The sequence below is a fragment of the Staurois parvus genome, unplaced genomic scaffold, assembly GCF_062004578.1.
Source record: "Staurois parvus isolate SC_StPar_1 unplaced genomic scaffold, SC_StPar_1.0 ptg000297l, whole genome shotgun sequence".
Lineage (NCBI taxonomy): Eukaryota > Metazoa > Chordata > Amphibia > Anura > Ranidae > Staurois > Staurois parvus.
In genome coordinates this window covers 5,550,757-5,576,418 of record NW_028318093.1, presented here as the reverse complement: position 1 = coordinate 5,576,418, position 25,662 = coordinate 5,550,757, and the positions used below count along the sequence as shown (strand labels likewise).

Below are 25,662 nucleotides of genomic sequence, written 5' to 3'. Positions count from 1 at the left end.
AGACAGCTAAAAAGACACCCTGACACCCAAGAATGTTCTATTGAATAGGAACACATTGCATCTAAAAATCTCACATCATGCAAAATATAATAAAGATAAACGCGTGCGGCGCTCCAGCACAGCAATTAACCACTCTGGTCAGTATGTGAACTTATATACAGCCAACTGTTATCCAACTATGTGTGTATCAATAAAATACAAAAAACATATGTGCAACAACTCAAACAATAATAAAGTCATTAACAAAAAGAAAATAGTCCCAAAGAAAAGAAAAGTCCCAAACTCCTGTAATGAAACAAACTGCAATATGTGCTTCTCTTTTCTTTAAAAGGAAATCTCCAACTTCAAACATTAACTACCTCCTCTCATGTGTGATAGCTAAACACTTACCCTCATTTATTGACCTCTTAACTTATAGGAGGTCATAAATCACATCAAAAGGGTAGCATGAACTTCTTATAGCCCGCCACCATGGAAGATACCACAAGCTACTTCTCCTCCAGGTCAGAAAGCACTCCAAATCCTATTATGATCCTATTTAGGCTGCGTGAGCTCATAAACAAGAAAGGCACACCATGCTCTCTTATTAATTAGAGAAAAAGACTGCACTCACATATAAACTGGTAGTAAACATCTTCAATCTAAACAGTGTAGATCACTTGGCATCCACTATTATTATTATTATTATACAGTATTTATATAGCGCCAAAAGGTATGCTCAGCGCTGTACAGTAGCAAGGGGGACAGAACATGAGACAAGACAGTAACAATACACTACACAAGGGGTTCGAGGGCCATGCTCTTTCCAGCTTACAATCTAGAAGGGAGGGGAAGGTGGTACAGGAGGAGATGGCTGTGGGGGATGGAGTGGTGGGAGGAGTGGAGGAGGTTAGTTGTTAGGTGAGGTCATGTGTTAGGTGAGGTTGGGGTAGGCTTCCCTGAAGAGGAGGGTTTTCAGGGTGCGCCCGAAGGTGAGGAGGGTAGGTGACAGTCTGATGGATTGGGATAGGGAGTTCCAGAGGATGGGGGAAGTCCTGGAGAAGTCCTGCAATCGGGCGTGGGAGGAGGAGACCAGGGAGCTAGAGAGTAGGAGGTCCTGTGAGGAGCGGAGGGCACGGGTAGGGTAGTATCTGGGTATCAGGTCAGTTATGTAGTTCGGGTCGTCATTGTGAATGGCTTTGTAGGTCAGTTAGCAGGTTGAATTTGATGCGTTGGGCAATCGGGAGCCAATGAAGGGATTGGCAGAGGGGGAGGCAGATGTGGAGCGCTTGGTGAGGTGGATGAGTCTAGCTGCTGAGTGTAGGATCGACTGGAGTGGGGATAGTGTTCATTTGGGTAGGCCAGTGAGAAGGGAGCTGCAATAGTCCAGGCATGAGATGATGAGGGAGTGTATGAGTTGTTTGGTGGTGTCTGGGGTGAGGAATGTGCGTATCTTGGAGATGTTGCGGAGGTGGAGCCTGCAAGATCTAGATAGCAGTTGGATGTGGGGTAGGAAGGAGAGGTGGGAGTCCAGGGTGACACCCAGGACTTTGGCGTGTGGGGTGGGAGAGATGGTGGCGTAGTTTGTAGTGATGGAGAGGATGGGGGGGGGGGGGGGGTGGGGGGAAGACCAGGAGCTCAGTTTTGGATAGGTTAAGTTTGAGGAAATGGAGCGACATCCAGTCTGATATGTCGTTTAGGAGGTGGGCGATGTGGGCAGAGAGTGAGGGGGTGAGGTTGGGGGTGGAGAGGTAAATTTGGGTGTCGTCGGCATAGAGGTGGTAATTGAAGCCATGGGAGTGAATAAGTTTGCCAAGGGAGGAGGTATAGATGGAGAAGAGGAGGGGCCCGAGGACAGAGCCTTGGGGGACCCCGACAGAGAGGGAGGGGGAGGTGGCAGTGTTGTAGGTGACGCTGAAGGAGCTAGTTCTAGAACGAGCAGTACTGGCTGGCTCTATCTAGAATTTATCACTTTTCACTGCATAGTGACATTTTTCATCTTTTAACATCAAAGAGTTCAGAGAAGGAACCCAAAAAATAGTTGTGAAACAAGAAACCAACAAGAAACCAAAATACACAAAATTACCTATGATAAAAGAAACACCAACATCCAAGAACTTACACATAATACAAGTGGCAATGTCACCCAGGAGATAACCCATTAAAACAGCAATACAGGCAAGAAGCTTAACACGAATGTCTAGTACACACTATGAGAAAAGCGGACAAACGATTGTCCAGTTTTCAAGAAAGCTGCATATCATGATGTAAATGACAACAGTATTAACATGTACGAAAATTCTCAAACCGACAAAGGCAAACATAGCAACACTAGCATAGTAGAAGAGGAAGTTTAGGGCTGTTTTTTGCTTCTGATCATGCACATTTTTTCCATAAGATTACTGTACACATTGAAAAAAAAAAAAATCAGATGCTGTATTCACATACAATAAAGATTTTCTAGCTTGCACCGTTGGTTTTTGTAATCTGAACAGTCAGAATCGGCTGTCTAAAGCACTATACTAACAATCAGATAATCGATTGATCATTCCTCAAACAGAAATTTTTATATTTTTTTTTATCATGTGTATGGGCTATAGTTGGAATACAGATCTGTGCATGGCTTTAACATCCAGTGAATTTTTAAGTGTTTTCAGCCACTTTTGAGATTCATTCACTCCTACTAGGCAGCATAGCCAGGTCCCTGGTCTCCCTTTTCTTCACTATAGTTAAAGAAATACAAAATGCTGAAGGACATGCTCAAGCCTGCAATTAAAAATTAAGGAAACAACAGCACACTTATGAGGTCATCCAATTACTCTCTCCTATCAGTAAGCTCTCTATGTTATTTCACCGACACCATGCCAGATCTGCATACATTGCTGCCCCTCCCTTGCCTGGGTGAGTCATTCTCTGCAGGGATTAAGGGAAGATTATATAGAAGCAGACTTCGCTATCAGTTACAATCATTTAAAGGAACTTTGTCATCCAAGGGACTACCCATCCAGTAACTTCAAAATCCAATGGAGTGAGAAGTACTGACATTCAGAAAACTTTTCAATTAAAGGCTACAAAAAAATAAAGCATTAAAAAGGAAAAAACAATACTTTGGACATCTGCCTCTGTCCAGTTCCTGGAGGCGCTGGTGACATCACTGTGTGTCACTTGCGGGAAAGCTGCCAGGAAGTGGACAGAAGCCAGATTCTGAGGAAAGCATTTTTTTTTTCTTAAAATGTTTTATATTTTGAAGCATTTTTTATTTGTGGTGGTGGGGCTGTCAACAAAGTGGAACTTACATTTTCATGCAAGGTCCACTTTAGAGGTCATGAAAAATCCTCAAATTAGCCTTAAACCAAGAAGTGGTGCCAACTAAGTAACCATCAAAGAAACAAGGGACCTAGATGCTCAGTAAAATCACATATAAAGCAGGCAATTTGACACAAAAAAAAAATGCTACATGGTTGAAGATAAATCTAAAGGAGATTTTACAAGACCATTATAATGTACTGGCCATCTTTTGATTATCAGGCAGATCCTATTATCTAACAAATGGATAAAGTTATTCTGGAAAACAATAAAAGTATATATAAAAAAAAAATATCCACCTGTTGGACGAGAGAACCATTTCAAGGGAGTAACGGAATCAACCAAGCAGCCTCCTCCAGACACCCAGGTCCATAAGGGATATAAATCATTTGCAAAAGGTTCCTCAGCTCCTGTGGAGAAAGGCTCCAATAATGATAGGTTGGGTTTGTCATCAGAAGGTTGGAGTGCATTAATTTTAGCCTCTGCCAGATCAATACTGCTCCACTGGGGAGCCCTGGTCATCGTGGAATTTGGGGAAGGTTCAATGGGTGATTCGGTATTTGGGCTGGTTCCTTCATGGGGGTCAGTAGAGGGAACTGTGCTTGGTTTTTCAGTCTGTTTGTTGGGAATTGGAATTGTGACCTCCTTGACTTCGGATGTGTTGAGCTTCAGTTCCTGTGTAAGAGTGTGTTCCGCATCGGAGTCTACATCTGATGGGATGGTGGAATCAGACTGATCTTTGACTTCATCTCCGAAAAAACAGCCAGCACTAAAATATTAAACAAATCAATCACTTCCTGTAGCCAAAATTTCAACACACAGCCCAATCTAAATAAATGCACAGTGAACTATTTTGTGCAAAGTTTTTGTCCATCAGGCTAACTTGCTAGTCAATCTGTGCTTGTCTGTCTGTATTTTTGTACAGTCATAGCTATACACATAATAAAATCTTTGATACAACAATGGTTTAATGAAAGAACTGCCTCGTTCAAAAGCTGATTGCATTAAAGTGGTTGTAAAGGCTAAAGATTTTTTTTACCTTCATGCATTCTATGCATGAAGGTAAAAAAACCTTCTCTGTACAACATACCCCCCAGCCCCCCCAATACTCACTTAAGCCCCCTCTTGATCCAAAGATGTGCACTGGAGTCTTGGCTATTCCGGGACTCCCTCTTCTCATTGGCTAAGGCAATCACAGTCAGTGAGCCAACGAGAAAAGAGGAGGGGTGGGGCAGAGCCATGGCTCCATGTTTGAGTGGATGCACAGAGCAGCAGCTGGAGAGTGCGCATGTTCAGGTGCCCCCATAGCAAGCTGCTTGCGGTGTGTGGAACCCTACAGGAGAAAGGGGTCAGGAGCGCCGGCAGAGGGCCTGAGAAAAAGGATCGGGGCTGCTCTGTGCAAAACCACTGCACAGTGCAGGCAAGTATAACATGTTTGTTTTTTGTTATTTTTTTTTAAATCTAAGCCTTTAGAATCACTTTATATAAACTTTTCAAAATGTGCAATAAGTACATTCTTTGATGCCTAGCCTTTTTGTAAAGTGAAACAGTTCACATTTTGTGCATAACACAGGCAGAGAGTTCCCCACCCTCTATTATACTAAAGATTGAGACACAACCTAATACATTTATAAAACCTTAACTTGCAATATAAAACTACTCTAAGGTCTTGTACACTAACCAATGAAATAATTTATTTCTTCTGAAGAAGCAGGTACATTTAGAGTAAGTGGCTCCCCTTGAACAGTGACTGCACATAGTTAAAGCAACATTAAACCTCTTCTTTTTTTTTTTCTTTTTTTTTTTTTAACAAACATGTCATGTAATACATACCTGTCTGTGCAATAGTATTGCACTGAGCAGCCTGAATCCTTCTCTTCTGGGGTCCCACACTGACGATCCAGGACCTTCCTCCGTGGCGGGTGCCACCATGGACAGACGCTTTCCATGGGGGCTTTCCATGGGGGCAGCTGTGTGGGCTTGCTCCCGTGCAGCCCTGTCTGCGTTCATGTACACAAAGTGGGTGGCTCAGGTCCGCTTCCTGCTGGCTGGCTCGGTGCAGTATTTAATTGACAGCAGCAGGAGCCAATGGTTCCCGCTGCTATCAATCTGCGCAGAGAGGAGGGAGATGGCGGCGAGAGCCGCTGCGCTCGTGCACATCGCTAGATCAGATCAGGCACAGGTAAGAATAAAGGGGGGGCTGGGGGGAAACAGCAGCATGGAAGGTTCTTCACCTTAATGCATAGAAGGTGATGCATAGCATTAAGGTGAAAACCCTTAAAAGTGTTACTAAACCCAGGACCCTGCATTCACTATCTGGTCTCCCACAGTACACACAACATGGAAATACAATTATTTTAGTAAATATAAACTGCTAAATACCTTTTCTCAGCAGCAGTTAGAGCAGTCTTGTGACTTCTTTCAGTGTTCAGCTTGTAGAAGTTTTCTTTCTGCTCTAGGAGGATGCAAAACCACTGACCTCTGTGTGGACTGAGCTGATTGGCCCTGTGCTGATCACATGCACTCTCCCAAGAAAAAAAAAAAAAAATCTAGCAATACACACCAAATTGAGCATGTGCAGATTGTCGCCACAAGATATGTTTTATCAGAAGATAACTGCCAGAAGGGGAGGATCAGAGAAGTCAGGATCAAACAGCCTTTTTACACAATGCAGAGGATTAACCCCCTAGGTTCCACAGTGAGTATATCAAGCATGCTTTAATGAATATACAGACTGATTTTATTGTTGTGGGTTTAGTAACACTTCAAGGCTTTAGAACCACTTTAAGGCTAAATTTGTGTCTTTACTTTGAAAATGCACTTTCGGTGGCTAGAGGCCACACATGGACAGTTGTCATTAAAGCATTAGAAGTGCTTCAGAGTATTACTATTCCACTTAAGTTATCAAGTGTTTTATGGGCTAACAACATGGGAAAATGTTATAATGTTACAGGGCTGCAACAGGCAGTTGATATGCTTCCAGATGATAAATACATGAATGTGTATCTATTTCAGCAGAAAAGTATGCTCTTATAGTGTTATTAACGTCTAAGTTTTTTTTCTTAAAATAAAACATCTGATATACCTACATTCTCTGTGCAATGATATTGCACAGAACGATTTCTTCTCCTTTTCTTTAGTGGTCCCCCACCTGCTCTCTCCACTCCTCCTCCCTTTCAAGTGCCCCCTAGCGAGCCCTGTGCTTAGGGCACCCATGTGGGCATGCTCCCAAGCCAGGGTGGGTATCTATAGATGCACAGCAATGCTTGGCCCTGCCTTCCACTCCCTCCTCTCAGTATTTGACTGACAGCAGCAGGAGCCTATGACTCAGTGAAGCCTGTGAATCCAGGAAGAGTGGAGGTAAAAAACACCATAACTGCCCAGCCTATCCATAGCTGATGCAGTGTTTTCATCCACCAGCACTGACGATTCCAAAACAAGAGATGGAAGACTTTAGATGAAAAAGGAGGTGATGGTGGGGCCTCAAAGTGAATCATGGCCAACTTGAAAATCTACCTCAGGAAGTCTAAATGCTCACATTTCTCCAGTTATCCTAACAATATCCAATATGTCCAGGTGTTCCACAAAAAAGGAACCGCAAAAAAAAAAAAAATATATATAAATACATTGTACCTCCCCCCCAATCTATAAAACAACAATGTAACAAATGAGGGCCTCCAAGGTAAAACTGGAAAACCATATACAGCCCCATGATCACCAGGTGAATACCAACGGTCTAGAATCTTCAGATTTTCATATGCAGATAGAAAACTTTGTTCCACTGAAAGTATCACAGAGAAAATAAGTTATTACCTTAGTAAGCTGGAGACACTTCCAGAGTTCGACCTTTCATTTTCCCGACTGACCACAATAGCTTTCCACATTTTACCACTAAGCTCACTCGGGGTGACTCCTTGGCGGAAATACACTACTCTGTCTTCATATCCAATTCCCCAGACCTGAAGGAGATTCAAGACAGTTACAGCACTTGTATGAGAATGTCTAGACAATAAGTGTATTCCATGCTGATCTTGTATATAGGTACCTGATCATTCAGTCCCACACTCAACATAGCCATTTCCCCCACCATCTCAATCCAGCTAGTGCCACAGGGGTTGTGTGAGTTAACACCCCTTCTGAACCATACCTGGATGGGAATAAATCAACAGATCTGATGTTAACAAATAGTTATGACAACAGTAGATCAATATAATTACTATTGTGCATGGTGGCAATGCCCATTTACAAGGTTAAAGCAAACTAGTCTCTTATATAAAGATACTGCTGGACTAATATAAAGGCACATATCTTCTTGCAAGCCTCAGGAGCTCATAAATTCTGGGTGTTTTAATATGCAAATTGGTGATAATATGCTGATTGAGATCTGGCAAAGTCACAAAGTTAATCAGCCCCCCCCCATGAACCTTCATGCACCAGTAAGACTACCCATCATAGAGTCCAGGAAGTAGGATAGTCAAATCAGCAATTATCGTTTCTAGAAGTACTGATATTTTCTTACTGAGGCATCTCAGAATTTGGGGCTTTTGGGGGCACTAGGCACTGCTCGACACCTGCATTGTAGTCCTACAACCAGTTCAGACTTTTTGTACTCATTCCATCACATATCCAGATACAAAGATGATTTCTTACAATATTTCAGGGTGGTGGGTGGAGACATGCAAATCATTTCTTTTACCAGTGGCCAACTATACATCCAGAACCACTGTTGTAATATAATGATACATCTAAATATTACAGAACCATTTATCCCACACTGCATACAGCTGTTTCAGGTCTGTTGGCCATAAACAGAGTAGTTTATGGAAACAATGGCTCCTATGAAGAAAGGTATTTGAAGCAATGAGAAAGTATAACCCTGACAACTGTGGTGATTAGTGTTTAAAGGAACCAAAAAAATCCATCCAAAGACCTATTGTGTAGGACAGAAGAGCTGTTGTAAGAAGGCTCTACTGTTCTGTGCACTGGTTCAGCAGGGGCTTTTAAATTCATTTAGTCCCCTAACCTTCTGAGTTATTTCCTGGTTGATCCTGCTGTTCTCTATCTCTCCTTCTATCCATGTCCCCACTGCACTTGGAGATTTTGCAGAGCAGTGTTGGCAGCTAGCACACACAATCAATTTTCAGTTTATTTCTACCCTGAACAATCCCTCCCTATCCCTATCTGAGCAGCCCATGTAACTATAGAGCCTGTCACTATCAGAAATCTGCCCGCACCACGTTATTGTTAAAAAATGATTGAGATTTGCTTTTAAATTATATATGTGTATGACAAATTCAAACAGTTTGATATTTTTTTTACTCTGTATCCTGGCTCCGGCTATTTTTTATTTTTTTTTGAACACGTGACCACTAGTAGAGGACTAGAAGCTCCTACTGCCACTGTTTCTCTGCAGACAGATGAGGTCATGTGACAGCTGTATATTGATTAGGAAAAAAAAGATACTTAGATGCTTTTTTCATTAAAATAATAATTACAGTGCCATCATCCACATAAGAAAGAGAAGGGTTAGTGTAAATTAAACAGTGTATTTAGTATCACTTTATTGTAGGATTTTATTTAATCTCTTTGTAGCATGAAAGAAAAACATAAAAAGGTAGCCATAGGGGTAGATTTACTAAAACTGGAGCATGCAGAATCTGGTGCAGCTGTGCATGGTAGCCAACCAGCTTCTAACTTCAGCTTGTTCAGTTAAGTGTTGGTAATAAAACCTGGAAGCTGATTGGTTTATATGCAGAGTTACACCAGATTTTGCGCTCTCCAATTTTAGTAAATAACCCCCACTACCTCTACGGTGCTCGATCAGAAAAGATTAAACGCTATGAGTTGTATAGGGATAGAGGTGATCCTTGCTATATCCTACATCATAACAATATATTATAATGAAACAACAATAATAAGAGAGTGTTTAAATCAGTTAATACATATACAGTTGTGTTCAAAATAATAGCAGTCAGACATCACTAACCTGATCAATCACTGTTTTTGGCAGAAATTATATTTCTACATGGCAAATAATTTACTAGCAGGTGTAGTAGAGTAATAGAAATCCAACAGACCCAACAGTCATGACATGCATGCTGCTGATTCTGTGTAATTGAATCACTAATTGAAAGGGGCATGTTCAAAATAATAGCAGTGTAGAGTTCTATTAGTGAGGTCATTCATTCTTTGAAAGACAGGTGGCAATTATTGCCCTTATTTAAGGAAGGAAGGCAGCAAATGTTGTACATGCTGGTTACAGTGCATTTCTCTCTGAAATTCTGAGAAAAATGGGTCGCTCCAGACCTTGTTCAGAAGAACAGCATACCTTGATTAAAAAGTTGATTGGAGAGGGGAAAACATAGAAAGAAGGAGTGCAGAAAATGATAGGCTGCTCAGCTAAAATGATTGCAAATGCTTTAAAATGGCAACAAAAACCTGAAAGACATGGAAGAAAGCGAAAAACTACCATTTGAATGGATAGAAGAATAGCCAAAATGGCAAGGACTCAGCCAACAATCAGCTCCAGGAAGATCAAAGAAGGTGTAAAGTTACCTGTGAGTACTGTTACAATTAGAAGATGCCTATGTGAAGCCAAGCTATCTGCAAGAAGCCCCCTGCAAAGTTCCACTGTTGAAGAAAAGACGTGCTGAAGAGGTTACAATTTGTCAAAGAGCACATTGACTGGCCTAAAGAAAAATGGTGCAACATTTTGTGGACTGATGAAAGTAAGATTGTTCTTTTTGGGTCTAGTGGCCGGAGACAGTTTGTCAGACGACCCCCAAACACTGAATTCAAGCCACAGTGCACTGTGAAGACAGTGAAGCATGGCTGTGTACACATCATGATATGGGGATGTTTCTCATACTACGGTGTTGGGCCTATTTATCGCATTCCAGAGATCATGGATCAGTTTGAATACATCAGAATACTTGAAGAGGTCATGCTGCCTTATGCTGAAGAGGAAATGCCCTTGAAATGGGTGTTCCAACAAGACAACGACCCCAAACACACCAGTAAACGTGCAACATCTTGGTTCCAGACCAACAAGATTGACGTTATGGAGTGGCCAGCCCAATCTCCGGACCTTAATCCAATAGAAAACTTGAGGGGTGACATCAAAAATGCAGTTTTTGAGGCAAAACCAAGAAATAGAGAAGAACTGTGGAATGTAGTCCAATCATCCTGGGCTGGAATACCTGTTCACAGGTGCCAGACGTTGGTTGACTCCATGCAACACAGATGTACAGCAGTTCTCAGAAACAGTGCTTATACAACAAAATATTCATTAAGTGATTCAAAGGAAAGCAAAATCTTCAAACATTTTTCAGTTTATATAGTGAATGTTTGAGTTTGTAAAGAAGAATACAAACACTGCTATTTTTTTGAACAGTCTAATATTCACTTTTCTTTTTAGAGGAACAACACAAATTTGATATATTTTTCTTCAGGTTTTGATTTGGAATGGAATGTGTAGTGTTCCCAATGCATTTGTGTGTATGGAAATAAAAGCTATTTGAAGGATTTTGAGCTTTATTCCCTTTTTTCAACACACTGCTATTATTTTGAACACAACTGTACATATTTGTGTCTTAGATTAAGGTCTATCATATTAGACATGGCTATTCTTGCTAGCATATTTTGATAAGCTGATATATATATAAAATCATATTCCATTAGCAGCTAAATGGCTTCTGCTACTAAAAAGGCTTTTTAACCACTTCCCGACCGGCCGTTGTATATAAACGGCCGGACGGTGGCACTGCAGGGTCGGGTGGCCGTCTATAAACGGCCTCCCCGCACCCTGCTTGTGCGCGCTCCCTGGGAGCGCGCAGCACCGCGATCCGGTGCCCGCTGTGTCCTCCGGACACAGTGAAACACCGATCGTCGGACGGGACCTCTGTACGAGGTCCCGATCATGTGATCACTGATTGGCCAATCAGTGATCACATGCAAAGTAGTAAGCAAGATGTCACTTGTGACATCATTGCTTACTACGTGTGAAATCTGTGAATGATCACAGAGGTCACATGGTACAAGGCTATTCACAAAAGCCTTGTACCATGTGACAAGCTGTGACCAATCACAGCTCACTCAGTTCTTCTCAATGAGTGCATGAATGCACACAGAGAGAAAGAGAAATGATTGCTTTTACATCCTATATGGGTGTAAAAGCAATCAGTGTAAAAAAAAAAAAAAAAAAATCTTCATCACCCCTCACAAGTAGTACAGTGTCACCATGGTGACACTGTACTGCTAGGGTGACAGTATGTAAAAAATAAAAATAAAAAATAATAATATAAAAAAATAAAATAAAAATGTAAAAAAAAATGTTTAAAAATTATAATTTTTGCTTATAAACTAATTTGGATTTTTTTTTTTTTTACTAAAAAGATAACGGAATAAATTTTGGCTAAGATTTATGATGAAATATTATTTATTTGCAAAATTTTATAAAAAAAACACTTTTTTTCAAAATTTTTGGACATTTCATTTACATAGCAAAAAAAATACAAATCCCAGTGGTGAATAAATACCACCAAAATAAAGCTTTATCTATCTCAAAAAAATGGTAAAAAATTCATTTGAGTACAGTGTGGCATGACCGCGCAATTGTCATTCAAAGTGTGATAGCGCTAAAAGCTGAAAATTGCCCTGGTCAGGAAGGGGGTAAAAGTGTCCGGTCTGGAAGTGGTTAAATGATGTTTTTGTAAGTTGTAAAAGACTGCTGAGTAATGATGAATGTTTGATAAAGTGTCTCAATAAGATGTTAGACACATATTCTGAAGTGTAAACTAAGCATAAAAGGTGGACAGCCAGCCATAAAGAACGCTATAAAAATGTGGACTGCAATCAATCTAATCAGAGCATCTGATGGGCAGGGCATGGATGCTCTCATACAGCTGTATTATCAATAAATATATTATTTAGAGCTCCTGTCTGCCAGGTTGTTCATTTCAGATTTAAAGCCGTGAAAACCCTATACATTTCTTGGTGCCTTTGACCCGTATCATCGCTGAAGCCAGGATCACTGCAGCCTATACACATCTCAACTACAGACAAGCAAGGCCTAACAAGTGAGCTTATTTCTCACATAAAAAACTTGCCTGTGCTTGGGGAATGGAGAGGAGGCAGGTCATCCAGTTGCTAAAACGCAGAGTGTATATGTAAATATTGTAATATTGACTATTGTATAGTAATTGATCATCTGTTATTTGTCTTATCTTGCTGCTATTCTCTAACTAACCGTGCGGTGTGTGAATGGGTTCCAGGTATAGTCTCTGAATTAGCAGGGATTATATGCCGTTATGGGCAGAAAAACGGTCATTGCGATTTCAGCTGGTGACTGCAACAGAGGGGCTATGAGTGTGTGAGAGATTGCTGGGTAAGACGTGGTTGAGGTGAGCAACCCCCCTGCTGAGCACTTAAGAGAGAGAGACAAATACATAGAACGCAAAGTACTAAAAAAAAAAAAAAAAAAAAATCGCTCTCATACTGTCAGCCCTTACTCCTTTAGTGTCTCAGACTTCTTTACTGTCAAAATTCCACTTTCCTTTCATTTTTACACTGACTTTTGACACCTTCTGACCTGAAGTACTTCGGGTAAAATTTCAAAGGAAACAGAAGGTGTCTAGGTACTCCTTAGGGAGCGCAAAGTTACGCACTTTAGTGTCTCCTGGTTGTAGCAAACCACCTCAGTGACCAACAGGTCACCAATTCATTAATCCTTCAGACTGAAGAATTAAGAAAGTGCCAAGCGCCACTGGGGCAAGGACGTTAACAAAGTATAGTCAGTGTATTGTGGCGGACCTAAGCTAAGCCTGCTTAGGATCCTTTGCCGTTTCTGTCCTTTTCTATATACCTATCTTTGATCTACATTTTCTTAACTTTGTTTTCTAAGTGTTAAAATAGGCTAACCGCAAAGCCAAGTGTCTTTAGTTGGGCGGACCCGGTTTATTGCTGAGTGAAAGCCAGGAAACTGGCTGTGCTGATACGAAGACCTTGGCAGCTTGCCAGGAATGTACTAATCTAAGTGAAAATAACACTTTGCAAAGTGCTAAAAAATTAGTAAATTAGTAGATGTCTGTAACTTTGTTTTGTCAACAGGGAAGGTAAGTAAAGTAAAGTCTAATGGTGAAAATGTTAAATGAATAATACATTCAATAAATGTCATACTCCCTTATATACAGTGGGGATCGAAAGTTTGGGCACCCCAGCTAACAATTTGTATTAATGTGCATAAAGAAGCCAAGGAAAGATGGAAAAATCTCCAAAAGGCATCAAATTACAGATTAGACATTCTTATAATATGTCAACAAAAGTTAGATTTTATTTCCATCATTTACACTTTCAAAATAACAGAAAACAAAAAAATGGTGTCTGCAAAAGTTTGGGCACCCTGCAGAGTTAATATCTTGTACTGCCCCCTTTGGCAAGTATCACAGCTTGTAAACGCTTTTTGTAGCCAGCCAAGAGTCTTTCAATTCTTGTTTGAGGTATCTTTGCCCATTCTTCCTTACAAAAGTCTTCCAGTTCTTTGAGATTTCTGGGCTGTCTGTCATGCACTGCTCTTTTAAGGTCTATCCATAGATTTTCAATTATGTTGAGGTCTGGAGATTGTGAAGGCCATGGCAAAACCTTCAGTTTACGCCTCTTGATGTAATCCCCCGTGGATTTCGAGGTGTGTTTAGGATCATTATCCATTTGTAGAAGCTATCCTCTCTTTAACTTCAGCTTTTTCACAGATGGCATCAAGTTACCATCCAAAATTTTCTGAAATTTTATTGAATACATTTTTCCTTCTACTCGTGAGATGTTCCCTGTGCCACTGGCTGCAACACAACCCCAAAACATGATTGATCCAACCCCATGCTTAACACTTGGACAGAGGTTCTTTTCATTAAATTCTGTGCCCCTTCTTCTCCAAACGTACCTTTGCTCATTCCGGCCAAAAAGTTCAATTTTAACCTCATCGGTCCACAGAACTTGTTTCCAAAATGCATCAGGCTTGTCTATATGTTCATTTGCAAAGTTCAAACGATGACTTTTGTGGTGAGGACGTAGAAGAGGTTTTCTTCTGATGACTCTTCCATGAAGACCATATTTGTACAAGTATCTCTTTATAGTGGAATAGTGTACCACAACTCCAGTGACTGCCAGATCTTTCTGGAGGGGTCCTGCAGTCAAACGTGGGTTTTGAATTGTTTTTCTCACAATCCTGCGAGCTGTTCTGTCTGATATTTTTCTTGGTCTTCCAGATCTTGCTTCAACTTCCACTGTTCCTGATGACTGCCATTTCTTAATTCCATTCCGAACAGAGGATATTGACATCTGAAAACGCTTTGCTATCTTCTTATAGCCTTCTCCAGCTTTGTGAGCGTCAACTATTTTCAGTTTCAGTTTTCTAGACAACTGCTTAGAAGAACCCATGGTGCTGATTGTTGGGGCAAGGTCAGATGAGTCTGGGCATTTAAAACCTTTGAGATTGACATCACCTGGTCTTCCCAGACGATGATTGAGAACAATCCATGACACTGGCAGGTCTCAGCTTTGCAAAGGGGGCAGTGCATGCTATAAATTCTGCAGGGTGCCCAAACTTTTGCAGGCGCCATTTTTTTGTTTTCTGTTATTTTGAAAGTGTAAATGATGGAAATAAAATCTAACTTTTGTTGACATATTATAAGAATGTCTAATCTGTAATTTGATGCCTTTTGGAGATTTTTCCATCTTTCCTTGGCTTCTTTATGCACATTAATACAAATTTTTAGCTGGGGTGCCCAAACTTTCGATCCTCACTGTAGCTTTGAAATTTTAATGGTTGTGTGGGGAGCAATTGCTTGGATTCTATTGACAATTTTTGTATATAAGCAACAATTAACTCCACCTCAGGTCTGTGACCCTGATCAAGTCACTGATGGGGAGACTGGAGAATATGTGAAGTTGCAAAGCATTGTCCATGAATCCATCCAGTTTGACCCAGAGTTGCTATCCCATAGTAGCCCATGATAGGCATGATAGATTGGGGGTTGTAATTGATGCATTTCTTTATATATGTTACTGTATTGTATTTGTTTTCATTTTGGGGTTGAAAGTTTGGAGAGATAGGCAAAGGGGTTTCACTGTCTGTGATCTTAGGTTCCTTTTGTGAGCAAAAGAGTGAGTTTGCACCAATGGGCAAAGGGGAGTAAATGGTAATAGCGTCTAGAAATAAGATAGGCTTACCTCCCTATTCTGTGTGAGATAGTCACAGTACACTAGAAAGGGTGACTGTGGGTGCATAACACTACCCCAAGTAAGAGGTAGCAGCAGGGGTGGACTGGGTTTTCTGGGAGCATAAACCACTTCGTGTTATGTTAGTTATGTTTAGTTTTACTAACATTGGGTATATTTTTACAACGAATTATCAATTATTTATACTATAGATACATTCTATGGTTTACAGTTTACATGACTTTTTATTGCGTATCGATCTCCAACCAGTGATTTTTCTGCTAGCTTTACAACTAAGGTCTCAACTTTTCCACCATATATTCCTACCCATTTTTTCTGTGTGTTTTTTGACCTGATAATCATAAGTATTGCCACTTTTATGAGTATTCTTATGCGTGTTTTTTGCTCATCTACCAGTAACGCCACCTGTTATGCCATGTTGAATATCTGTGATTCATGTAATATTTTGAGGGGAATTTGTATATATGTTTTTTGATCAGCTCTGATGAAGAAGGGAGCACCCTTCGAAATGCGTTAGCTTTTATCTCCCCTTTGGATTGACCTGTAACCCTGTGTGGATTATGGTTAACTTATGCCTGTTTTATCGCTACTCTTGTGAGTATATTTCTTAAATAAAATAAAATTATTCATTGAGGTAATGCGCAAGGTTTGTGCGCTCTTTTATCTCCTTCCACAGTTTTATCAAGCTTCCCCAGCTTCATGATAGAGCTGCACAACCTCTGATCACCAGTGGATGAACACACTGTTTGTTGTTAACTTGATCAGAGTCTTTGAGCACAGGAGATAATGGATGTTTTGTGAACCAGGTAACCTGAATAGCCAACCCTTTTAGTTCACAGTCCGGGGGTGAAAGCGTGCCTTTTCTGTGAGGTAAAGAAGGTGCAAGAGAATTGAGTGTCCTGTCCTGGGGGCAAGAAAGAGACACCTTCTAGGAAAAGAGAGTGTGGTGTAAAAATAAGGAGAATCCTTGGCCAGGTTTTTGCCTACTCAATTCTGAAGAGGAAAAGGGATATATAGAATTACCCAGGGGTTACAAGAAATGGGAAATCAATTGGGGGAGGCGCTAAAATTAAGGGACCCCCTTTGACTCCTTGCCAAGAGTTAAGAAATCATTATGGCAAGTGGGTAACAAAGTTTTTAATGGTGCAAGCTGACAGAGATCACAGACTACCCCATACCAATCCAAGGAACATATGATAGTCGTGCTTGGACAGCCTTACATCATAATTTTAAAAGTAAAATGACAGCCCCAAATGAAATGGCAGCTTGGGCACGAAGGAATAGTGAATCTTACAATAAGTCAGCAAAACTCTTACTGGCAGTGGTGCCAAAAGAGTTAGAAGAAGAGGATGACATATCAGAGGAATTAATAAGGAGTACCCACTTACTAGCAAAAACACTCATACGGGACCCTAATAGGCCAGTAATAGAGGGAGTGTCTCCAGGTAGTAGTGAGGTCACTAGTAGTAGTCGCCCACCCCCATATGCAGCAGCTGCCTCTACACCTAAGAGAAGCCCCCAGTGGAAAGAGGGAATGGGGGAAAAAGAAGGATCTAGAATGGGAACATTAAGGGAAGCAAGTGGATATAGTATCTCTTCAGGAGGACAGAGTCCTTATGATATCCCTATATATCCCCCTCTGCCACCTGATGAAGATTGGGAAAATGAGGACACTCTAGATAACACACAGGAGGTAAGTAGGGGGCCCTATTACAATTTGAGGAAAGAAAGAAGGGCAGTAGATAGAATAAACCCAGTAGGGGAACAAAGAGCATTTGACCAAGCTGGTAAATTAACAGGAGCAATAACTCATCATGTCCCCTGGACTCCAGGAGAGATGAATACCTTCTTAAATACCATTCCAAAACCAAGACACAGTCCTCACTTGTTTGCCTAACAAATATGTAATATAGCAACAAGCTATGCAGCAAATTGGACAGACATGTGTCGGATTATTAAGGGAGTAGCTGGGATTAGTGATTATGAGTTAATGATACTAGAAGCAGTAGAATATAGGTAAAGCGAGCGCTCAAAAAAGTTAGCTGCTAGGACACTCTAAGGAATCACTGGACCTCATAACATGAATAATAAATAGTAATAGTGCAGCGCTGTAATGCTAATAGGAATACAAGTAAATAAAAGTGAGATGAAATAAAAAGTTCATAAAAGTCCTTTATACAATAAAAGGTGATTGCAAGCGAAAATCGTATGAAGACCTCCTCAGCATTAGATAGATGACTGGAAACAAATAGACAAAATGCGCACTCACCGACCGCGCATTTAAAATGCGCATGTATGCAGTTTTATCCAGATAATCAGCCAGGTATACGGATCAGCCAAACGCATAGGTCATCCCTCTCAGGAAAAAGACATCCGGAGGGAGGAGGTTCTCTGGACCTAGAGGCATATTACTGCACCCAAGGCGGATGTCTTTTTCCTGAGAGGGATGACCTATGTGTTTGGCTGATCCGTATACCTGGCCGATTATCTGGATAAAACTGCATACATGCGCATTTTAAATGCGCGGTCTGTGAGTGCGCATTTTGTCTATTTGTTTCCAGTCATCTATCTAATGCTGAGGAGGTCTTCATACGATTTTTGCTTGCAATCACCTTTTATTGTATAAAGGACTTTTATGAACTTTTTATTTCATCTCACTTTTATTTACTTGTATTCCTATTAGCATTACAGCGCTGCACTATTACTATTTATGATACTAGAAGCAGGGTTGTAGAAGCCAGAGGATTTGGCTAAAACACTGACAACCCCAGAGGATTCCTCTGAGACAGCAATAACTCAGTGCACTAAATTGAAGGCAGAAAAAGGGAAAATATTCCCTCCAGCTTCCTAGACCAAGGTGAGTACAATGACACAGTGGAGTAAAGAGGAGGTACATGAATACACTGACAGATTTAAAATAGCTGTCACAGAGACAGGGCAAGATGCAGACTCTGCTGCCTTGGCACCTATGCTTGTTACCATGTGGGGTACAGAGTTGCGCCAACCCATCAGAGACAAGCTGACTATACGCTATCCAGAATGGAAGACAATGAGCTTACAAGCTTTGACCACCGTAGCATCCAATATACAAAAGAATATGGATGATATAGAAGGGAAAAAGCCTCAGCGTGTGATGCTGACCAGTGAGGTTCCAAATGGACCTGTGCAAGGGGGGGGGGGGGAAGAATCTGACTTGTTTCAACTGTGGTAAAATTGGTCATATGGCTCGAGATTGTCGGGGACCAAGGAAACAAGCCAGAAAGCCATGGGTCGAAAAAATTTGACTAAGCCCAGTCTTGCCAATAATATCAGAAACAGATGGTTGCATTTGTAGGGTTGACATTGAAAATGATGCCATTCTTTGAGGAAAAGGAACTCAGTTTCCTTGTGGACTCGGGGGCCAGTAAAAGTGTTATATTAACACAAATTGCTCCCCCTTTGCCCACAGGGCATAGTGTGCCAGTTGTAGGATTGAATGGTTCTACAGTGATGTTAAAGGAAACTCCTCCCCTCCAAATAAAATTAGGAGATGTTTCCTTACAATCCACCTTTCTGTTGTCTGATACAGTGCCTTGTAACCTGCTGGGAAGAGATATTTTGTCAAAACTGCAATGTACCATAACTTATACGCCAGAGGGAGTCTTTGCAGCCTCACCATTGAGTGAAATAGAACAAGATGTGTGTGACAGTCTGCATGTGCTAGTCGCAGCAGCATCACACCCAGAACATCCCCCAGTGCTTGAAGAGTTGTCAGAGACACTCTGGGCCACCTCAAGAGAGGATGTGGGGGTGTTGAATGTGCCTCCAGTCAATGTAGAGGTAAAGCCAGGAGTTCCTCTGCCAAAATTGCCTCAGTATCCACTATCCCAGCAGTAGAAGGATGGTATCAGAGAACAGATTAAAATGTATTTAGAAAAAGCAGTGTTAGAGAAGGTAACTCCTTTAATATTATACACCGATTAACATTATGCTTTTGGAGAAGTCCATGATTATGCAGCATTGTGGAGAAGCAGGAATTATTTAACCTCTCAAGGTAAACCAATTAAGAATGCTGCTCAGATAATGGCCTTATTGGAAGCCATTACCTTACCAGCCTCTGTTGCTATAGTAAAGGTAAAAGGCTCATGCTAAAGGAAGTTACCCCATCACTATGGGAAACCAAAGAGCAGACAAAGCTCCTAAAGAAGTTGCTCTGTTTCCTTTAAGTGAAGGGAGAAATTACAGAGTGTGTTTTTTGAAAAACACACCTGATGAAGAAACATTGGAAAAGCTGCAAATTGCAGCATCTCTTAAAGAGATAAGTAAATGGAAGAAAGCCAGGTGCACACAGGATGAAAAAGGTATATGGCATCATGAAGATGGGAGACAATATGCCCCTTATTCTATGTATCCTGCTTTATGCTCTATGGCACACCTTCCTTCTCATGTTGCCAAAGGAGGGATGGTGGATGCAATTTTGAAAATATGGTTTGCGCCAGGTATTGAGACAATGGCAAAACAATTTTGTCAGGCATGTTTGATTTGTGCACAGTTCAACCCAGAAAAAAAAGGTACAAACACCGTCTGGTCATATCCCAAGAACTTCATACCCATTTCAGAAGTTACAGATAGATTACATACAGCTGCCAAAAAGGTATGAATTTTGTTTAACAGTCGAACATGTTTTTTCAGGATGGTTGGAAGCTTTCCCAGTGGGAAAAGCTACAGCAACAGCCAAGAAACTAATACAGGAAGTAGTATCCAGGTATGGAATCCCAGAGACAATAGAGAGTGATAGAGGGAAGCACTTCGCAGATCAAGTAATGAAGGAAATACTGACAGCTTTTAACATTGAACAATGCTTGCATACACCATTCCACCCCAATGCAAGTGGCAAGGTAAAAAAATATAATGGGCTGTTAAAAGCAAAGCTGGGAAAAATTAGATGATAAGCTTATTTATGTGTTATAAGCTAAGTATATGTGCTTGTAAAAAGGTGTATAAGCAATAGAAATTTAAGAAAAACTCAGATGTGTTTGTTGCTCCCATTCAGAGGAACAATGGATAGCAGCATAGAAGAAACTAAGATGCCTAAGTTGTCACGCATCTATGAGCCAGGCCCTGACCTAACATTTGGTGCACTCCTTGAACTACCTGTATTGATACCAGCGTGCCCTGAAATGAGAGATAAAGGAATCAAGCCTGAACCTAATGATGAAATGGAGACTGAAAAGCCTCAGGTTGACAGTACCCAAGGCCCTCCAATCACAGCTTCTCACCAGATGTATCCTGAAATAAAATGGACTCAACCTACATTAATCGACCTATCAGCAACTAGCGGTGGACGGAGTCAGCACCCTAATCCAAGACCCCGGATGCAACAAGGAATTGAAGAAAAAAATATTTTAATTGTCGGACATTCATATATAAATAAGAGTTGAAGTTATTTTATTAGCTAGCGTGTGAAAGTGTTGCAAATGCTAAGAGTGAAAATGCAAATAAAGATGAGTGCTTGCTGGTGTGATTGCGTAAGGACAGCATCCTTCTGTTGTGTACCTGCCCCGGTTGGAGGCATTCCTCCGACATACAGGTGGGTTTAGCCTACCTATATGTTCCGGTAAAGGACAGGGATGGGATGTTGTCCATCTATAGGCAAGTTAGTAAGGAAGCCTTTGTAACATCCACTGGGGAAGAGCCGAGTGGCAAAAGGATGGAGAAGGTGGAGAGCCATACCTATGAGAGATAGGTAAGGTATCACAGGGCTTGCCACCTCTGAGTGTCATGTTACTGGGTTTCATAACATTGGCAGGTGGTCAGAAGAAGATTTTAGGGAACCCTGATATTCTCTGCAGAATGGTCACGTGTGAATCAGCTGGACTACATGTCTCTCATCTTCTTGTATTGTTAAGAACTAATGTGTGATAAGAAGTTATGAATACTGAAAATAAAGGAATTAGCCCTCCAGTGTACATTTGTGTACAAGGAGTGAGATGTATGATAAATAAGGATCAAAAGGAGGGAGTAAGGTATAGGGATAGAGGTGATCCTTACTATATCCTACATCATAACATTATAATAAAATAACAATAATAAGAGTTTAAATCAGTTAATACATATATATATTTGTGTCTTAGATTAAGGTCTATTGTATTAGACATGGCTAATATTACTAGCATATTTTGATAAGCTGATATATATATAAAATCATATTCCATTAGCAGCTAAATGGCTTCTGCAGCTAAAAAGACTTTTTAAATGTTTTTATAAGTTGTAAAAGACTGCTGAGTAATGATGAATGTTTGATAAAGTGTCTCAATAAGTTGTTAGACAGATATTCTGAAGTGTAATTAATAAGCATGTGGACTGCAATCAATCTAATTAGAGCATCTGATGGACAGGGCATGGATGCTCTCATACAGCTGTATTATCAATAAATATATCATTTGGAGCTCATCTGCAAGGTTGTTCATTTCAGGTTTAAAGCCGTGAAAACCCTATACAGAGTGGCAATATACCACACCTCCTATACAATTATTATTATTATACAGAATTTATATAGCGCCAACAGTTTGCTCAGCGCTTTACAATAGAACGGGAGACAATAAAGCAACAATAAGTTCAATACAAGAGGGAAAGGAGGGCCCTGCTCCTTGGAGCTTACAATCTATACAATAATAACTATAATACAGTTAATAACTTACACTTTATAATCTGTTTCTGATGTAAAATTATAGTTGGAAGTACATAAACACTCTCACTATATCTGCTAACTTGTACACAAAAACACAATCTAAGTAAGAGAAGAACAAGTTGATCAGCAAGATCTTTATAAAAACTGACCAAAAAATATAAAAATTCCAACATATCTAAGAAATTAGGGCTGATAAAGTTTAGCCAGTGCAATTTTCTGAATCAACATCCAAAATAACACCCAGAACAGGTCTAAAAAAAAAAAAAAGGCACCAAAAAAAAACACAAACATTTTTTTGTTTGGTCGTGTTATCCATTGAACATTGACTTGCTGCAACTCAGTACAGGGTATACAAAGTGATAAGGTAGGTCCACTTATAGGTTTGTTCCTCAAAAACTCTCAAATGTGTGGCAATAAAGTACTTACTTTTCGTTCTTTTGTCACAGCCCATACCACGTTCACACCAACAGACACGTGCATGATCCCATCTCCAGGTGTTGGAGCTTCGACAATAGTCCAGGAATTACCTACCATTACAAAGAGATCATCAGAGAAAATACACAACATAATCTGCACACTGGGAGAATTTCTGTACTGTCGCATTATCACAATGTGCAAGAAGAGGTTAAATGAAGACTTTTAGGACCATTTTATGTCACTTTCAGCAATGTTTGATCTAAAATGGGATTGCCAACTTGATTCATAATAGGCTTTTATTATGTAAATGATCAAGCATAAAGTATTAGATTAGGTGTAGAAGAAAACGTAAAAATACATTTAAAGCCCATTTCTGGACAAAAAAAAAATCCCTACCACCTCCGCTCACTCACTAGCAGTTTTTTTTAATCGAAAAAACAATTCTATACTCACCTAAGTCCGCTACCCATGTCCCTCACCGGTGCCATTTTTAGGTGCAAATAACAAGTAATCCAGCGCTGCAGATGTGCCTGCTGCTCCCTTCACACTGACGTTATTACTTCAGATTGTTTTCTGGGTCCTGAGAGAACCCGGCCACTAGACAGCCAAAAGAAACTGTATACAACACACAGGCAGTGACATGGACACCCAAAAAAGAACCCCACCTCCTGTTCATGGAAGAAGAGAGAAGACTCAGGACTGGAATGTCACGTGACTGGGGATTTAGGTAAGTAAAAGGGACATCTAAGATTTTTTTGTGTATTATACCAGTGATTAGTTAGGGGAAAGGGGTGAGGGCATGACATTGAAGAGAGACAGCATGCAAAGCAGATTTACATTACATAGATTAGCAGATATAATAATATAATAAATTAATACTTCTATTTTGTTTCTCATATGAGGGGGAAAGCTTTCATGTAATTAAGCTTCTGACACAATGAAAAATCTTTTGTGTGTGCCCCCCCCCCCCCCTCCTCCGTTAAATCTTGCTTAATAATAGCAGAGCTTAAAAGGGAATATATAGTCTTATCAGTGTTTTGATGTAAATGAGTGGGATCAGTTTGATGTAAATAAAGTATAAACACTGCAATAAAAATTTAAAATATGTGCGTACTAAAAATACGCAAACATTTTATATGTGAAACATTAAGTCTTCTTTGTAACATTTCCTGCCCCATTGCTCAAACAGAAAGGTAAAAATCTCCCTACCTAGGCATAGTAATAAAAAACTCTGTTCTTAACTCTTTCCCCATTATACCCAAAACTACAAAAAGGTTGGCTGGAGTTCCACTCCGCTTCAATGCTCCCACAGTTTAGTCTTCCTGTAAAAGGCGAAGGAGCCTTCAACTACTATACAGTGGGGCAAGAAAGTATTTAGTCAGCCACCAATTGTGCAAGTTCTCCTACTTAAAAAGATGAGAGAGGCCTGTAATTGGCATCATAGGTAGACCTCAACTATGAGAGACAAAATGAGAACAAAAATCCAGACAATCACATTGGCTAATTTGGAAAGAATTTATTTGCAAATTATGGTGGAAAATAAGTATTTGGTCACCTACAAACAAGCAAGATTTCTGGCTCTCACAGACCTGTACCTTCTTTAAGAGGCTCCTCTGTCCTGCACTCATTACCTGTATCAATGGCACCTGTTTGAACTTGTTATCAGTATAAAAGACACCTGTCCACAACCTCAAACAGTCACACTCCAAACTCCACTATGGTGAAGACCAAAGAGCTGTCGAAGGACACCAGAAACAAAATTGTAGACCTGCACCAGGCTGGGAAGACTGAATCTGCAATAGGCAAGCAGCTTGGTGTGAACAAATCAACTGTGGGAGCAATAATTAGAAAATGGAAGACATACAAGACCACTGATAATCTCCCTCGATCTGGGGCTCCACGCAAGATCTCACCCCGTGGGGTCAAAATGATCACAAGAACGGTGAGCAAAAATCCCAGGACCACACAGGAGGACCTAGTGAATGACCTGCAGAGAGCTGGGACCAACATAACAAAGGCTACCATCAGTAACACACTACGCCGCCAGGGACTCAGATCCTGCAGTGCCAGATGTGTCCCCCTGCTTAAGCCAGTACATGTCCGGGCCCGTCTGAAGTTTGCTAGAGAGCATTTGGATGATCCAGAAGAGGATTGGGAGAATGTCATATGGTCAGATGAAACCAAAATAGAACTGTTTGGTAGAAACACAACTCGTCGTGTTTGGAGTAGAGAGAATGCTGAGTTGCATCCAAAGAACACCATACCTACTGTGAAGCACGGGGGTGGCAACATCATGCTTTGGGGCTGTTTCTCCGCAAAGGGACCAGGACGACTGATCCATGTACAGGACAGAATGAATGGGGCCATGTATCGTGAGATTGTGAGTGCAAACCTCCTTCCATCAGCAAGGGCATTGAAGATGAAACGTGGCTGGGTCTTCCAACATGACAATGATCCCAAACATACCGCCCGGGCAACGAAGGAGTGGCTTTGTAAGAAGCATTTCAAGGTCCTGGAGTGGCCTAGCCAGTCTCCAGATCTCAACCCCATAGAAAACCTTTGGAGGGAGTTGAAAGTCCGTGTTGCCCAGCAACAGCCCCAAAACATCACTGCTCTAGAGGAGATCTGCATGGAGGAATGGGCCAACATACCAGCAACAGTGTGTGCCAACCTTGTGAAGACTTACAGGAAATGTTTGACCTCTGTCATTGCCAACAAAGGATATATAACAAAGTATTGAGATGAACTTTTGATATTGACCAAATACTTATTTTCCACCATAATTTGCAAATAAATTCTTTCCACATCAGCCAATGTGATTGTCTGGATTTTTTTTCTCATTTTGTCTCTCATAGTTGAGGTCTACCTATGATGCCAATTACAGGCCTCTCTCATCTTTTTAAGTGGGAGAACTTGCACAATTGGTGGCTGACTAAATACTTTTTTGCCCCACTGTATGTGCAAATTGTTTCCGCTCACAAGCTTGGGGAAGACTGAAATTTTGATGTGGAACATTATATAAATTTTGAGGGGATGATCAATACTAGTATCAGAGTTCT

The 25,662-nt window shown here is 40.7% G+C and overlaps 1 protein-coding gene across 2 annotated transcripts in view; it reads right to left on the bottom strand.

Moving 5' to 3' along the window:
* TECPR1 (tectonin beta-propeller repeat containing 1) overlaps positions 1 to 25,662 on the bottom strand; it is a 110,845-nt gene that overhangs the window by 60,616 nt on the left and 24,567 nt on the right. For both annotated transcript variants that reach the window (XM_089682743.1, XM_089682742.1), the window contains exons 7-10: positions 22,613 to 22,713; positions 7,331 to 7,432; positions 7,099 to 7,244; positions 3,585 to 4,054 (exon numbers count right to left, since the gene is read on the bottom strand). In XM_089682743.1, the coding sequence (XP_089538869.1) occupies positions 3,585 to 4,054; positions 7,099 to 7,244; positions 7,331 to 7,432; positions 22,613 to 22,713 (819 nt within the window). The remainder of the gene's footprint in view (positions 1 to 3,584; positions 4,055 to 7,098; positions 7,245 to 7,330; positions 7,433 to 22,612; positions 22,714 to 25,662) is intronic.